This window comes from Strongylocentrotus purpuratus, unplaced genomic scaffold (assembly GCF_000002235.5).
Source record: "Strongylocentrotus purpuratus isolate Spur 01 unplaced genomic scaffold, Spur_5.0 spur5_scaffold_7, whole genome shotgun sequence".
NCBI lineage: Eukaryota > Metazoa > Echinodermata > Echinoidea > Camarodonta > Strongylocentrotidae > Strongylocentrotus > Strongylocentrotus purpuratus.
In genome coordinates, this window is record NW_022145613.1 from 7,081,929 (window position 1) to 7,097,930 (window position 16,002).

General features: G+C 42.1%; 1 protein-coding gene across 1 annotated transcript; it reads right to left on the reverse strand.

Annotated features, from left to right (window-relative positions):
- Positions 1-8,459: 8,459 nt before the first annotated feature.
- LOC100890500 (serine/threonine-protein phosphatase 1 regulatory subunit 10) lies at positions 8,460-11,204 on the reverse strand. The gene is made up of 2 exons (XM_011666362.2): positions 10,945-11,204; positions 8,460-10,532 (listed from the first exon to the last, which is right to left on the reverse strand). Exons 1-2 carry the CDS (start codon positions 10,997-10,999, stop codon positions 9,118-9,120), a joined length of 1,470 nt encoding a protein of 489 aa, XP_011664664.2. The 5' UTR covers positions 11,000-11,204; the 3' UTR covers positions 8,460-9,117.
- Positions 11,205-16,002: the final 4,798 nt, after the last annotated feature.

Below are 16,002 nucleotides of genomic sequence, written 5' to 3' on the forward strand. Positions count from 1 at the left end.
CCTTCATCATAGCTAGCCATCATCCCTTCGATGCGCCTGTTGAATGCATTCTGCAGGTCTGACATCTTTTGCATGGCAGGTGTCTTTTTCATGCCTTGAAGTACACCCATGGCGTAAATTATCAGCACCTTGACAGGAAGATCATGCAAGAGGTTAGGTTGTTGGGCTGCTCCAGAAGGAACCTGCGTTATCTCATGTTCTACGGTAACCGGAACCTCTTCCTGCATCATTTCAACCTGTGGGGAAGTTGAATGATTATCCTCCACGACATCAGGCTGTTTTACAGCTTCGGGAGGTTCTGCCTTTGCATCTTCAACTGCATGCATCAGACTTGCTCTGTCTGTTGGGATGTACAAAGAACTATCGACAGCACATAGTGAACGGGGAACCACTGACATTTCATATTCACCTATTGTTTCCGCAAGTTTAGGAACTAAGCTTGGGCGGCTGCCTTGGATGATAAGGAATCTTCCCAGCAATTCACGTTCCTCCCGCAACTTGATGACCTTGTCTCCAACACGCACTTTCCTTTTCTCCATCCAGTTCGAAAAGGATTTCAGCTTCAGTTTCTTCATCTTCACACCGAGAGGGTTGATGATGAGAGCAAACGATCAGATACAAACTCCTCAAAGCGCTTCTGGCCCTTTTATGCAAATTGGAGAATGTCACTTTTCGCCTCATTTGACACAAGTGCCGATGAAGGAAATAAAGACGACGAAGGAAATAAAGAAGCTGATCAACAAAAAGCACAATTCGTTTAAGCATGCAAAGTGTTCAAATGATCCACGAGATTGGGAAAAGTTCAAAGCTGTTCGCAATGATACAAAGAATGCAATTAATGCAAGCTACTGGATGTATGTAAATAAGCTCTTCGCTCTCCCAGTCAACAGAAAGCGTTTCTTTGCGTACGTCAGATCTAAGAAGAAGAGTACATCTCCTCCAGTTCTACTCGTAGGTGGGGCAGTCATTAATAAGCCTAGTGACATAGCCAACAGCTTTGGAGAATTCTTCCAGTCAATCTACCCTCCTCCATGTGTGTTGCCCGATGGTCCTAGTGCATGTGACCATCCACTACCTCAACTCAATTCCATTTCGATTTCAACTCAGGAAATTCACAGGGGCATCATGCAGTTACAGGACAAGAAAAGTCCTGGCCCTGATTTAATCACTCCCGTTCTTCTCAAGAAATCAGTGGATGTGATATCTCCTATCCTGCAACGTCTTTTTAATATGTCACTCAGACAACGATCACTACCTGAAGGATGGAAATCTGCAAATATTGTCCCAGTGTTCAAAGCTGGGGATAGATTGATTGTTTCAAATTATCGCCCGGTCGCGTTAACATCTATTGTCATCAAGCTGATGGAGTCTCTGATTTCAAGAGCGATCTCTGACCACATGGTATCAAATTGCCTCCTCACTCCATTCCAACATGGTTTTGTTCATCATAAGTCATGTGTTACCACGCTAATGACTTTGACACACTCCTGGCTCCAGGACCTGGACAAGCGTAGACCCCCTTCTATTGACGCGATATTCTTCGACTTCGCGAAAGCTTTTGATCGTATGCCTCATGATGTCCTTCTGCACAAGCTTTCTCACTACAACATCTCAAGCGATATCTGGTTCTGGATCCGTGCATTTCTATCTGGCAGACTACAACGCGTCCAACACAAAGGACATTACTCTGAGTGGTCAACACCTACCTCAGGTATTCCACAAGGGAGTGTCCTAGGACCATGCCTGTTTAACCTATTCATTAATGACCTCCCTGAGGTTGTTTTATCGAGATGTGCATTGTTTGCAGATGACACTGTTATTTCACGACCTATCCATGACCCCATGGATCAGCAAGCGCTTCAAGATGATGTCAATGCTCTTGCGGACTGGTGTGACAGAAACAAAATGAGTCTGAATACCTCCAAAACCAAAGTCATGAGAATATCCTGGAAAAGACAACCGGGCCAACCGCAGTACTATCTGAATGATATACAACTGGAGGTGGTTACTGAAACCAAGTACTTGGGTGTCATCATAAACAATCGCATGTCTTGGGATAGCCATGTTGGGTATGTCGTCTCTCGAGCAAATCGCTTACTTGGACTGATAACCAGCCTAGCCATGGGTCTTTCATCAGTGGCTGTGTTCAGCTTGTACAAGAGTCTGGTCCTCCCAATCCTGGAATATGGTCTTCCTGTCTGGACACCGCACAAAGTAGGATCAATCAACAGACTTGAGTCAATACAGCGCAGGGCAACACGTCTTGCCTTGAAGCAACGGCGAGGCCAAAGGCCCTATGAGGAACGCCTACAAGTGCTTAATTGGAATTCTCTCAAGTTGAGAAGGACTTACTGTACAATGGCCTTCATTACTAAGTGTCTGTTCAAACACATTCAATGCCCTGTTGTGAACTCTCTCATTGTAGTGAACCCAGGTTCAGGCATCTCTTTGCACGCAAAGATGGACTGCATTTCAGTGCAATACAATACATGAGTTCCCCAGGCTGTGGGACACCCTACCTTCTGAACTCAGGAACTCGGTCCTTACTGTGTCTTTTTCCACATGGTGCAGTCACTTAAAATCCCATCTTAATCTTGCCGATGCATCTTGAGTTTGATATGACAATGTTGGTTTATATATTTATGCAATTTATCTGAATTTTAATTATGTATTGATTCCAGTTAATGGTATTTATCTATATATACACATTAATATTTCTGTAGGGGGAAAGTAAAATGTTTGATTATAAAGGCACCATTAAATTTGAATGTTCACTCTTAGTTGAGCCAATACTATTATGAAATCTCAGATATTTAGCTCAGCATGTTTTGTAATAATACATGTATATTTTAATAAGCTGGCCTGCCAACATGCCACAGCAGTTTTTACTCATAAATTGTTAATACTTATTTTCCATAGATTTCAACTGAACTTAATAATTTACTATTCACTTGTTCAATAGATTATTGGATGACCTTTATCAGCTTATGGTTCTACATGTATATTCACTATTCAGTGATTTTAACCTCGACTGAGTTGATTCTTCCAACTTTCATGCAATTTCCTTTAATTACACGTATATGCATTTTCTTTATTTGTACAATATTATCACTGTTGTAATGTCACATTTTGCATGTTTTTTAATATATAATGTATTATGTTTAATGTATGTATAGGTCCATATGATTTTCTAGGGTTGCATCACACTCCGGATACAAAATTTCCCCTTATAATTCATATTGTGCCACTTTTTTCTGCTGGTATGGTCATGAGTCTCTGGCGTGTGATGCAACCCTGGGGAAATTTGAAGTTTTTGTCTTGATGCATTTTAATTATTTGAATGTGGTACATGTATCTCTTATATTGTCCTTGTCACATAAATCTGCAACGCTGGTTGCATCTGGTTGGGATATAGGTGAGGGCGGTCTGCGGACTATAGTTATTTGGTTAACTTTGCCCATTGTCTGGCAGCACAGCAAGGTGCACCCAGTGTTCCTTTTTTGTGTGTGATTTGCTATTAATTGTTTATTTCAACTCTGTATTTTGATATCATGTGTTTTCTGCCAAAGAAAATAATAATAAAATAAAAAAACCAGACTCTTCAATTGTGTCTTCTCCTTGAAAGGATTGACTCCGCTCTGCAGCTCGATTAGGTGGCGTAGTTTCAGAGCATTCTTCTTTGACCTCACTGCAATGTCTCCTGAGAGCTGATGATGCTCCTTCCTCACCGAAGCTCCAGTAGCTTTTGGGAAGTCATTGAGGTAGTAATTTACCAGAGCAGCGAGGTGAGGTGTGGTAGTGACTAGTCGGTCCAGAGCGGCTTCATTTCTTGTGAGCCCAACCATGCCACCATTCCCCTTTAGTTTCTTGATTTCTTGCTCTAGAGCCTGATCAGTGAAGAGAAGAGAAAAGGGTATCTCTGACTTTGCCACCACAAAGTCTCCAGACTTGAGGGCATTCCATGTTTCTGGATCATCCTCTTCTAGGGCATTCATTTGAGCGAGATGGACTGGCATCAGGCGAGCATAGTTCAGGAGATCACGAGCAAAGAAGTACTTGGTGAGGTCTTCTAGTGATGACAAGTAGCCCTCCCAGTACCCTGATCGACATGAACTAATGAGATGTAGAAGACTCTCCACCTGGTTAAGATACTGAGTCAGGAACTGGGCAAACTTGCCAAGGTCTTCAGCTTCTTCAAGCGGTTTGACATTGCTTGAGTACCAGGATTGGATTTCTTCATAGATCTCCACCATCTCTGGGTCACGTCCATGAAGTTTTTCTTTGAGAGAATTGCACTGGATGCGAATTGGACCCTTGGGAAGATCCGATAGTATGGCATCAAAACGCAACATCATGATTGCAAGGCTTGCAGTAATGTGGAATTCACGGCCACGCTTATAAGCTTTACCACCAAAGATCCTGCGAAGAGATGCTGAGGTGTACGCACCACATTCGATAGCACACGTGTCAAGACCGCTACCGTCGATGGTTTTGCCAAGGGCATGTAAGGCAGCGAAAGCAATGTGGAGAGCTCCCGCTCTTAAGATCCAGTTGGCGTTTCCCACCGACTGCTGAATCTTCAACGCTCGGGAGTAAAGATCGAGATCTAGCGTTATCAATGTCTTTCTGTGAGGGCCAACAACAGTCGCAGATATTCCCTGGGATAACCGAAGAACAGTATAGAGGGTCCCATAATCAGTTGGCGATGTCTTGAATAATGGGGCAACCACCGATGTGTTTGTAGGCGTGCTAGCGGGAGAGGATTCAGACAACAATAAGGACCTAGTTGCAGCCCATGTTGGAAGAACATTCTTTGCTAGTTTATCTGATTTCTTCACCTGCTTTTTGATGATCACGACAGAGTCTGTTTCCTCTCTGTCCTTTGAAGACCCAGCTTCCCCCTTGTTGCTAGAAGGCTCAGTTTCCTCATCATTTGTAGACTCTGCATCATTTGGCATCTCTTCACTGCGCTGGGCTTCTTCATCGTGCAGCTGAGGTTCAGTTTGGATGATTTCTCCGTTGTCATCTGCTGTAAGGTAGTTCACAAGAGCCCAGGTATGAGTGAATTCTTGAGAAATGAGATTTTGTTTCCTCTTCTTGTAGGCCTGAAATCTCAGTGGGCTAGTTCTGATGACTGGCTCTGGAAGCACATTCATCTCAAATGCTAGAAGGTTTTGCGAAGAAAGTTTCTCGGTTATGACAAGTGGTTGATTCACTGGCTCTCCATCTACAGCCTGTTGGTTGATTACAACCACTGTCCCGTGAAAGGTTCCTTGCCCTGTGGATGTGTCTTCCAAGAGATCAATGTTGTCAATGGCAAACCAGATGTTCACACCCTTCTTGACAAAATCAGGAAGACAAAACCCCCAGCGTCCTTCATTCGCTGAAGAACTGACTGCTCAACTCTCTTTTCTAGATCAAGTATCTTGTGATAGTCACTTCCAATGTAGACTTCTGAAAGGTTTTGAACAAGGTTCTTGTCACGAACTCGAGAGTTTTCCCCAATTTCCTCATAATATTCCAGAATTACAACGCACATGGCTTATAAAGATCATGGCCTTCTAATTGTTTTATAAGGTCATTGGTGCGTGCGAAAGTGTACGAATCAGTAATAATAAATTTTATATCACCAAAATCGTCTGCTTTTCAACTTTGCTGCTCCCCATTGGTAATTCTTTTTATTTAATACACACTCTTACAGAGCACACCATCCACACAAAACCCAAGAGAGGGATACTGCTCCTTTGTTAATGACCGAAAATGCTTGAGCACATTTTTAAAATTTTAAAATCTAGATTTGCCATTGGCTATATGTTTATGCTTACCTTGGAAAATCAGGCAATATACTGCAAAATAGGGGTCTTTATTCTGTCAAACTTGCGAAGACCAAGGAACAAAACAATTTTTACCACAGAAGAGCTGGAAACAATGATCACAGAGCAGCATAATTATGTAGGAATGTGTGCGCGCTGTGTGCGCGCGAGCGCACTTGCCTGTGAATGTTTGGGTGTGTGTGAGTATGTGCGTGTGGGAGGAAGGGTGTGTGTGTGTGTGTGAACGTGCGTGTGTGTGTGTGTGTGTGTGTGGGGAGGTTGATGTGAATACATGAAGGTTGTCTGTATGTTTGTTTCTGTCTCTTTGTGTTTGGAAATGGGCTAGTAAATATATATATGATAATGGTAATAAAAGTACTACACCTTAAAACAGCTGGCCGAACAATGACAAAGGTACGCAATTTGGGCTGACGGGGTGGGGTATGGATGGGGATGGGTTGGTTGGAGGGTTTATCCAACTAAAAGTCTTCAAATTACCTTTCTCGCTGTAGAGGGATAATCACAGTTCTAGAAAACGACTCAAGTTTTGTGAAATCAGTCATTAGATGAATGACACACCCAATTTTAGGGGGTCTCATGATGGGAAACTACCCCCCCCCCCCCCCAGAGAGGGGTTGAGGGTCGGGAAAATTTGAACCCCATCAATTTCTGATAGCATGGACCCCAATCAATCCAAAAATGCCAAAAAATCAATTTTGGCACAAAAGTCCTACGGGAGCTGTTTCAGTGACATACCGTACCACACTATCAGGCCATATGCATGTGCTTCTTTGGTCTCAAATCATTTTAAAAGTTAGATTATGCCGCGTGCTTCTGTGCTTCATTTTTCAAAATAATGTCTATAGGCGTTCACAGCAGTGGCGGATCCAGCATGGGGGCATGGAGGGCACCGCACGGGACCCCACTCCTGGCAACAACAACAAAAATTTAAAACGAAGACGGTAACCACAATTTTACCTATAAAAAAATGAAGAAAAAAAAGACGAGCCCCCACCCCTGGCAAAAAATTATATTTAAACAAAGATAGTATCCACAATCTTACCTTCTTTTTGTTTTTGCTCAAGGGGGGGGGGGTTCAGTAAATAAAAATAGTGCTTACTACTGGCGCGGGTCCAGGATTCCTTAGGGGAGACCCAAATTTGAAATCAATTTTTAATTTAGCGTGGTGAAATTCGAAAATCGTGCCGGCCGATAAATTTTGCTCAGTAGGGGGGGGGGGGGGGGGGGGGGGTGGTAGTGAGCACTAAATTTTTATCTGTCTCCATTTAAAAAAACAAAAAATTAAAAACTTTTTTGGGGGGCGGGGGGCCTCCCCTGGATCCGCGCATGCACTACCCCCCCCCCCCCCCGTTGAGCAAAAAAGAAATAACAATTTATTGCTCATTAACCCCCCCCCTATTGCTTTTTCGCCGGCTAATTCGGCGCTAACTATTTTCTTAAATTGCCCCCCCCCCCTCCCCCACCCTCGCCGCCGGCTAGATCCGCCCCTGTTTCGCAGAACCTTGTTACGACCCCGGGGAAAACTTTTAGTTATTTTGAACAGCCAACTAACTTCTTGTTTCATTATATCTAATTTCTCTCTGCTCACTTGTCCTCTACACAATTTCACACGCGTAATGAGCACATTATGGTGTTTATATTGAATAGCGAATGAAAACTCAAAGGTTACTACATCCAAATGCAGGAACGAACACACGAGTGCTTTGAAACTTTTGTCACAAGCGCTATATAAATTTTTCATATTATTATTACGATGAGACTTTAATAAAGAAGATAACGTCCCGATCGGTTTTTTATCACTGAGAAAGGTTTCCTTAAACAAGGGATACGAATGAATTTAAGATTTTATTCATCATAACAAAGAGAATATCATACATTTTGTTTGTGATAAAATTTCCTTTATAGCTTGAGTTGATATTCACACCTTTTATCTTCAACAGCCTAATAGTTAGTATTCATAAGAGAACAATTGTTTATGGAATGAGATAACCCACACATAATGACTTTTGACCCGCATCCATTGCTTCGGCCCAAACTTGGTTCAAAAAGGATTTTGAAAAAACTTTATAAAAAGCCTGCTGCTCAATCATCCATGGCAGTACAATTATGAATATAAAATCATTAGACAGGATATCAGTTTATATGTTATAAATTTTTAAGTAGAGGTTACTAAAGTTGGGCACACTTTTTTTTATACGCATTGTATATATAAATAATCTTATCTATCTCTCTCTCTCTCTCTCTCTCTCTCTCTCTCCCTCTTTCTCTCACACTCATATCTCTCTCCATCTCACTCTCATATTCTCTTTGTCTCTCTGTCTCTTTGTCTCTCCCTCTCGCTCTCTCTATCTCTACATATCTCTATTTCTTTTGTCTCTTCATCTCTCTCTACCCTTTCTATCTATCTCACCTCTCCCTCTCTCTTTCTTTCTCTCTCTCTCTCTTTTATTTCTCTCTATCTCATTTCTCTCTCTCTCTCTCTCTCTCTCTCTATATATATATATATATATATATATATCCCTCTCTATCCCTCTCTCTCTCTCTCTCTCTATCTCTATATACATTGTATTCCTTTTCCCTTCATTTCGTCTTCCTCATTGATTCAATAACAATGATCAATTCATCTGCGTCAGGAAAATATTCGGGGCTTTATTATTGCACATTACCTTCGTATGAGTTCAGCTACATCTTTATTTTACAATTTTTTAGTATTCAGTATGAAATTGTATTTTAACAATTCGTCAGTATTTTCAAGCACCTTACACTGGCTTTCAGTCTGTTGTAAATGAATTTGTAGAAACACAGTGTTGTCTTTGATACGGTTATGACGCGTTAATAAAACATTCTCTCCAGTGAAAGCTATTGGTGAAGTATATATATATTTATATTATATCTTAACAAAAGCAATATTTCCCTTCATTTCGTCTTCCTCATTGATTCAATAACAATGATCAATTCATCTGCGTGAGGGAAATATTCGGGGCTTTATTATTGCACATTACCTTCGTATGAGTTCAGCTACATGTTTATTTTACAATTTTTTAGTATTCAGTATGAAATTGTATATTTAAAATTCGTCAGTATTTTCAAGCACCTTTCACTGGCTTTTAGTCTGTTGTAAATGAATTTGTAGAAACACAGTGTTGTCTTTGGTACGGTTATGACGCGTTAATAAAAACATTCTGTCCAGTGAAAGCTATTGGTGAAGTATATATATATATATATATTTATATTATATCTTAACAAAAGCAATATTTGTTTTCTTCTTTTTTTAATACAAATTCTACACCTCGGCGACCACATTGGTGTCTACTTCATTGATTGCGATCTCGATCACTTTAAGTGGTGAAGATGTCGTTACGCTTTCCGTCGTTGGATGCTCCTTCTCCTCACTTTCATTCTCACCCCAACGTCCGCGGTTACCATGGGGATGAGGGTGGCCATCACGCCTGGGAGATCCTTCTTCGGTTCCGTTGCGTCTGTCGAAGGGACGGTCTCCGAAAGGCTTTCTACCGAAGGGGTTGACCCAGAAGGGCCTCGTCTCAAACATTGGTCTGTCCTGATCTCCATCTCCGGTCTTGCTGTGATGACGGTGGGGGTGATCTCCCGTCTCATTATGACCCTGGTGACCTTCTGTGTGGTTGCGTCTGCCGAAGGGATGGTCTCCGAAAGGCTTTCTACCCAAGGGGTTGAACCGGAAGGGCCTCATCTCAAACATCGGTCTGTCATGATCTTGGTGGCCTTCTCTGTGGTCATGCTGATGATGATGGTGTTCGTGGTGGCCATGGTGGCCGTGGTGGCCGGTGTCCTGATCTCCATCTACGTTTTTGCTGTGATGACGGTGGGGGTGATCTCCCGTCTCATTATGACCCTGGTGACCTTCTGTGTGATTGCGTCTGCCGAAGGGATGGTCTCCGAAAGGCTTTCTACCCAAGGGGTTGAACCGGAAGGGCCTCATCTCAAACATCGGTCTGTCATGATCTTGGTGGCCTTCTGTGTGGTTATGATGTTGATGATGGTGTTCGTGGTGGCCATGGTGGCCATGGTGGGCGTGGTGGCGATCGTGGTGACGGTGATGACGGCCATCCTCCTCGCTGCTGTCGTTGCGCGGTTCCTGTTCTGGGTTAAAAGGAGGAGGATTGCCGAAGAAAGGTCTTCCTGCACCTTGATGATGACCATAATGACCATGTCCAGGACCATCAAACCGACCAGGCCCAATTTGTCGGGCAGCATCAGTTTCTTCTTCTCCATCACCACGCCTACCTCCTTCGCCGAAGAAAGGTCTCCCTCCAGCACCATCTGGTCTGGAGCCACCAAATCGAGGTCCGTCGAATCTCCTACCACCCATCGGACCGCCATTTTGCCTAGGTCCACCCATTTGCGGGGCACCAAATCCAGGTCCATCGAACCTTCTTCCACCCATTGGTCCACCATCTTGCCTTGGTCCACCCATCGGCGGGGCACCAAATCCAGGTCCATCGAACCTTCTGCCACCCATTGGTCCACCATTTTGCCTAGGTCCACCCATCTGCGGGGCACCAAATCTAGGTCCGTCGAATCTCCTACCACCCATCGGACCGCCATCTTGCCTAGGTCCACCCATCTGCATTCCATCAGGCCTTCCTCCAAAGCGATCTTGTCCTCTCTCTCTGCCATTCTCCTTTCCTCGTCGTTCATTGAAATCGCTTTGTGCGTGAGCTGTAAGGGGTAATGAAAAATCGAGTTAATTAAGTAATCACATTCTGCATTTTTATATTTGGCTCTACATTGGTTTTTTGCAGGTGACAAATAAGAATGGTAACTCGCCTTCTTTGATGTCTGTTCCTGTTCAGTTTAACCCTATCAGAATACATGCGGTTGGATATTCAAAACGCCTAATTCCAACCGAAATGAATTTGAAAACCAGATGGTAAAGAAACATAAAACGTGTTTTTCATTCGAATAAACGGAATGCTGAAGCCCACAGAAGAAATATTTTGTGTATTGTGTAACAAACAGGTAAGAAACACATATTATGATAAATGAAATAATAATATACTCCTGTGAGCCTTTTGTTGGCTTAATATTTGCCACTTATCAAGTAATACCAAGTAATAATTTGATTTCTTACCCGAGATAGCAAGAGCAGCCACAATGGCAACGATCAGTGTCACTTTCACCTCCATGTTAGTAATAGGTCTCTCCGATGCTATAGCTTTCTATAGGTTCGTAGCCTTCTATAAGAGAACGAGCTCCAAACTGAATAACTATCTGCTGGATCACTGAATTTATAGGCTTTCTATCATAGATTGAAATCACTTTCGTACCAGACCGTGTCAGGAATTACCAGGGATACCCTGTTCTATAGTTGATCATTGTTTTTAATGTGTTGTTGCTGTTTTTTCAATGTTGCTGTTTTTGCAATGTTGCTGTTTTTGTCAAAGTGTTTGACCTTTATCCTACTTAGACTTATAAATCATGTTTTGTTTTGGAGAGAGTGTTGTACCAAGACGTATAACAATTTACATCCTCTTCGGATATCCGGTAGAGCCAGGTATTGGGTGACACCGATGTCGCGGCGTAGTAGTCATCCTTCAAATTTGGGAGGATGCAACGTTCATCGGTTTCTCTCTCTCTCTCTCTCTTTCTCTGTCTATCTGTCTATCTCTCTATGATACACTAATAACATTATCTTGATCAGATAATGATCATGATCAAAAACATGATAATCATCACCATCCTCATCATCATTATCTTAACCATTGTATTTTTTTTTAATGATTTCATAACTCGAAGCTTGAGGACTTTCATAACACATCGTTGCATTTTTATTTTTGTAAACATAATTGTGAACAAAGAGAACAAATTGGAAAGTTACAAATGTTTTGATATGGTGTAGCAAATCTTGATCTAGGCAAAGGTCAGATTACTCTTTCTATTTCGGAAATGAAAATGAATTCAGGTTGTCTATTGAATCAGCCAATAGTTCGTTTCAATTCAAACCAGTAATATGTAAAATGATTGCATAATTATACTCACATCATGAAAATTAGATCTAACTGTATGTCAATAGATCTAACGTAATTACTTTCCAACAATTTTTGTTAATCTGTTTGACTACAAAGTTTCTTTGTAAAAACGATAATTTTGGTCTCGTTTACAGTGCGGAAGTTATTATTCTGAAGAAAAAAAAATATTAATTGAAGGTTCGTGATAAAGCAACGGATGGGTTAAATGAGCCTTTGGAAAACCGAAAAAAAATCAAAAATACTATGTGAATGGACGGTATTTCTAAATCTAGCAAGAGCCTATAGCACTTGCCTTTTCCTAGGCTAATTGCCTATACCTTGAGCTAATCCAAGGAACCAAAAGAGATGAAGCAAAAGTTTGTGGTATTTCTGGAAATGGCTTCTCGACACTAGAAATCAGTTAAGTGGAAATGGGGAGGCACGGGACACGTCCCCCGCCCTACCCAGTGCAAACAACTCAAATAAAGACGTAAACGTATTTAGATTGAAAAGGAGTGGGAGTACGGGTAGAGGACAAGCGAGGAAACTACCTGACCCTCCCACAACCTCCACTGATCGGTTGCCTTGGCTTTTGGTATTTCATTTGCCGAATAAGACCCCCCCCCCCCATACCCCTCTCCCCCATGAAGCCAGTGCCCCATCAATGGTTGGATCGACCCGTCCTACGCCACCTTTCAATGCCCTTAGCAAAAGGTTAAATTTATAATTCACAATTTACAAACAATAAAAGGCAAAGTCTCTGTTCTTGTACATAAAGCCTTGTCTGATCACTGAATCTTAACTTGAAGAGGAGTCAATAACAAATATTAGTTTAATTATTACGAGGTCTTCTCAGATAATGTCTAGCACTGATTTAAATTATCTGTGTTCTTATGAAAGAAAAAGATAATCATTTTATACTAAATTGCCGGTCAGGAAGAGTACAATACTAAATATTAAACTATGTAAAGCCTAGTATATGGAAGACATATTTTGTTAAACTTCCTAATGGTAATCAAGTAATAAACAGAATGAAATCATATTCTACTTGCAGCACAATATAATCATTAAGTACTTCTACAATCTAAGTATATGCTATATGTCTATGCCAGTATAATTGAAATAGTATCTACATTATTCAACATTTACAAAAAGTATAGACAAATCTGACATCCAGAGCATTTCGGCCGGGGTAACGTTTCGTCAGAGAACACGAAGCCTTGATATCATCTTGAGGGGGTCTAACACCCAGTGGCGGATCCAGGGGGCGGGGGGCTCGGCCCCCCCCCCCTTGGGAAATAAAGTGTAAAAACACGTGATTTTTAGCTTTTTTGTGGGGGGGGGGGGTGCAAATTTTCTAATTTTTGAGGGCCCCCCCCAAAAAAAAAAATGTGCTCAGTACCATACCCCCCCCCCCCCCCCCCCCCCCCCCCCCCACTGAGCGACTTTTCGGCCGGCGCGATTTTCAAGTTTCGGGAGCAAAAAAAAACAAACAAAAAAATTGCCCCCCCCCCCCCGAGAAATCCTGAATCCGCGCCTGCTAACACCCCCCTTCATGATGGAAGATTTTGTTGGTAAAGGAAAGGCATAATCATTTCTGAAGGGGAAGAAAATGGCCGATGGGCAGAAGGAGGTAATTGATCCAGGGCTCATCCTGACGGAAAGTATTTGTTTTCCTTCAGTTTATTATTCTTTGTATAATAAACCCTATTTAGCAAGCTATAGGTTGTAATCGATCTGAATTTTGTGTCTTTTTCGTGGTATGATGGATTAAACATGACAGTTATGCTGAACTGATAACTGTCAACGTTTAGATGGTCTAAAAGTAACTTTAAGAGGCCAAATACATACGGATTTGTTAGGGACACTATTTTGGAAGAGGCTCACATGCAGACTAGCACGGGATATTAGGGACTTTCAGATTCGCACGAAGACAATAGGTCCACGCTACGATCGACGTCCTTTTAATGCACTGCCTTGAATGGACGTCACGCGTATCAGTCCACGCAAATCTAAAAGTCCCTATTCATTATCTGGCCGACATATTGGAAGGGGGCGCTGTGACAGAATAACGACTTTGAACATGTTGAGCTACGTTGGAGATAATATATCTAATTGCAATTAAGTTGCCCTCATCACATCAAACTCGTTCTCACTACGTTCTGGAAACGTCTTAGAAAACCGTAGAACGGATTATGGTCGGGGTAGAATTTGTAAATAATTTCTATAATACGATCCTACTTCGTTCATAAACAGTCCTCAATACGTCCATCTCGTCTGTATCCCGTCCACAGTCAGTTCATATCAAGTTCAGATCGGGTAAATTTGCCATTTCCAAGCAGTCCAAGCCCGTCCGCAGTCAGTAAACCCGTTCTTAACTAGTTCTACCTCGTTCCCAATACGTCCAAACCCATTCCGACTAGTTCGCAGCTTGTTCTAACTAGTTTTTAACCCGACCATTCTGTTCAAAGACATTTCAACTCGTCTTCATCTCGTTCTTAGCGCGTTCGAACGCGCTCCTATAGTGCGTGTGCAATCCCGCCCTGCATGGTCCGAGGCTATAAAAACTCAGCGCGTTCTTGTCATTCCTGATTCCTGTTCAACGCTTCATGCTAATAAGATCACGACATTCGAGTTGGGTATGTTTGCTAACGGAAGGAACAAGCAAATTGACCCGGTCGCACTGGTAATTGATGCTCGACGTTTTAACACGTTCCTAGAAGGATGGAAAAACGGCAATTCCGTTCGTAGTACGTCCATCTTGTTTTAAGTACCAGGGGCGGATCTAGCTTTTTGCTAAGGGGGGGGTTGACCAAAATAATGACGATGCGGAGCATCGTCCACGAGCCGCGAAGCGGCGAGCCGATTTTTTTTGGGGTGTTTATTTGAACCCCGTAAGTGATGTTTTCCTGGCATCTATTAACACAATGGAGACCATAAAAAGCAGTGCATGATAACGTCTTTTTAAATCAAGTAACAGTTAAATACACAGTTATATCCAGAGTTATCATGTGTTTGGTTAAGTTACCTGATGAGTTGAACATCTTCTCACAATATTTGCACTTGAAAGGGTTTCTCTCCAGCGTGCGTTCTTTTTTTTTCTTTTTTTTCTTTCTTTTTTTCTTTTTTTTCCTTTTTTTTTTTTTTTTTTTTTTTTTGGGCCGCCCAAGGGGGGGGGTTGCAACCCCCCCAACCCCCCCCCCCCTGGATCCGCCACTGAGTACGTTGTTACTCCGTCTAATTGCTGGACGGGGACAATCGAAGTTCTAGACCGCCCTTCCCGTCCAAGCCAGTCCGAGCCCATCCATGAAGTTCTTTAAAAGATCCTAAACAGTTGCTATATTATACGTTCAGTCCGTTCGCCCACAGTTTGAACCAGTTTGGCAACATTTTCCGTAGTGAGAACTAGTCTGGTGTGATTGAGGCTTTATTGGAGTTGAGGTATGAACGGCAACATTAAAAGAGTGTGAGAAAGAGAGAGAGAGAAAGAAAAGAAAACTGCCGTGCGAAACATCACCACTCCGTATACTGCACCATGCGGTTCCGTAGACCAGCGCAAGTAGCCCATGCAATGCTAGCAATGCAAGAAGCCCTTGCAAGGTTTGCAAAGAAGTACAACGTACGACAGCATCTGTCACCCCCTTCGTAAAAAAAAAACATAGCCACATAGTCATATCAAAGAGAAACCACAAATCTCTTTGGTCATATCGATTGCATGTTGTGCCTGCCTTTAACAAATCGAAAGAAATCGAAAGAAAAAAAGGAAGAAAATACCAACTTTGGAAAGAAAGAATAGGAGAAAATAAAAAAAAATATCACAGGCTGAAGCACATGTCTCCCGCCACCTATTAGATAAGCCTGGGGAAAAACGAAGAAACACAATGCGTAACATTTATAATTTGCCGACGAAATATAAATTATGAATTTATGAGATATTCTTGTGTTTCGTGTAACTTAATCTTCTCTTTTGGGCAGGCCCGTTTGGCAGACAATTATCAATGCGATATACAATACAACTTAATATTTACCCTAGCCATTCTACTCCCTAGACTGATATAATAGCCTACGTCATTCAAAATGTTTAGTGCTTTGGCCAATCAACATGCGGCGTTCAAGTCATGCTTGGGTGCACATGCCGTACCTTAACAATTCTTCTGTCTCTACGTCACCTTCTTGCTCAG

What these genes read in the sequence shown, in the direction of transcription:
- LOC100890500 (XM_011666362.2), bottom strand. Translation starts at nt 10,999, where the DNA reads ATGGAGGTGAAAGTGACACTGATCGTTGCCATTGTGGCTGCTCTTGCT. An exon ending in GGCTGCTCTTGCTATCTCGG is followed by an intron (nt 10,533 to 10,944) that starts GTAAGAAATCAA and finishes TACCCCTTACAG; the next exon opens with CTCACGCACAAAGCGATTTC.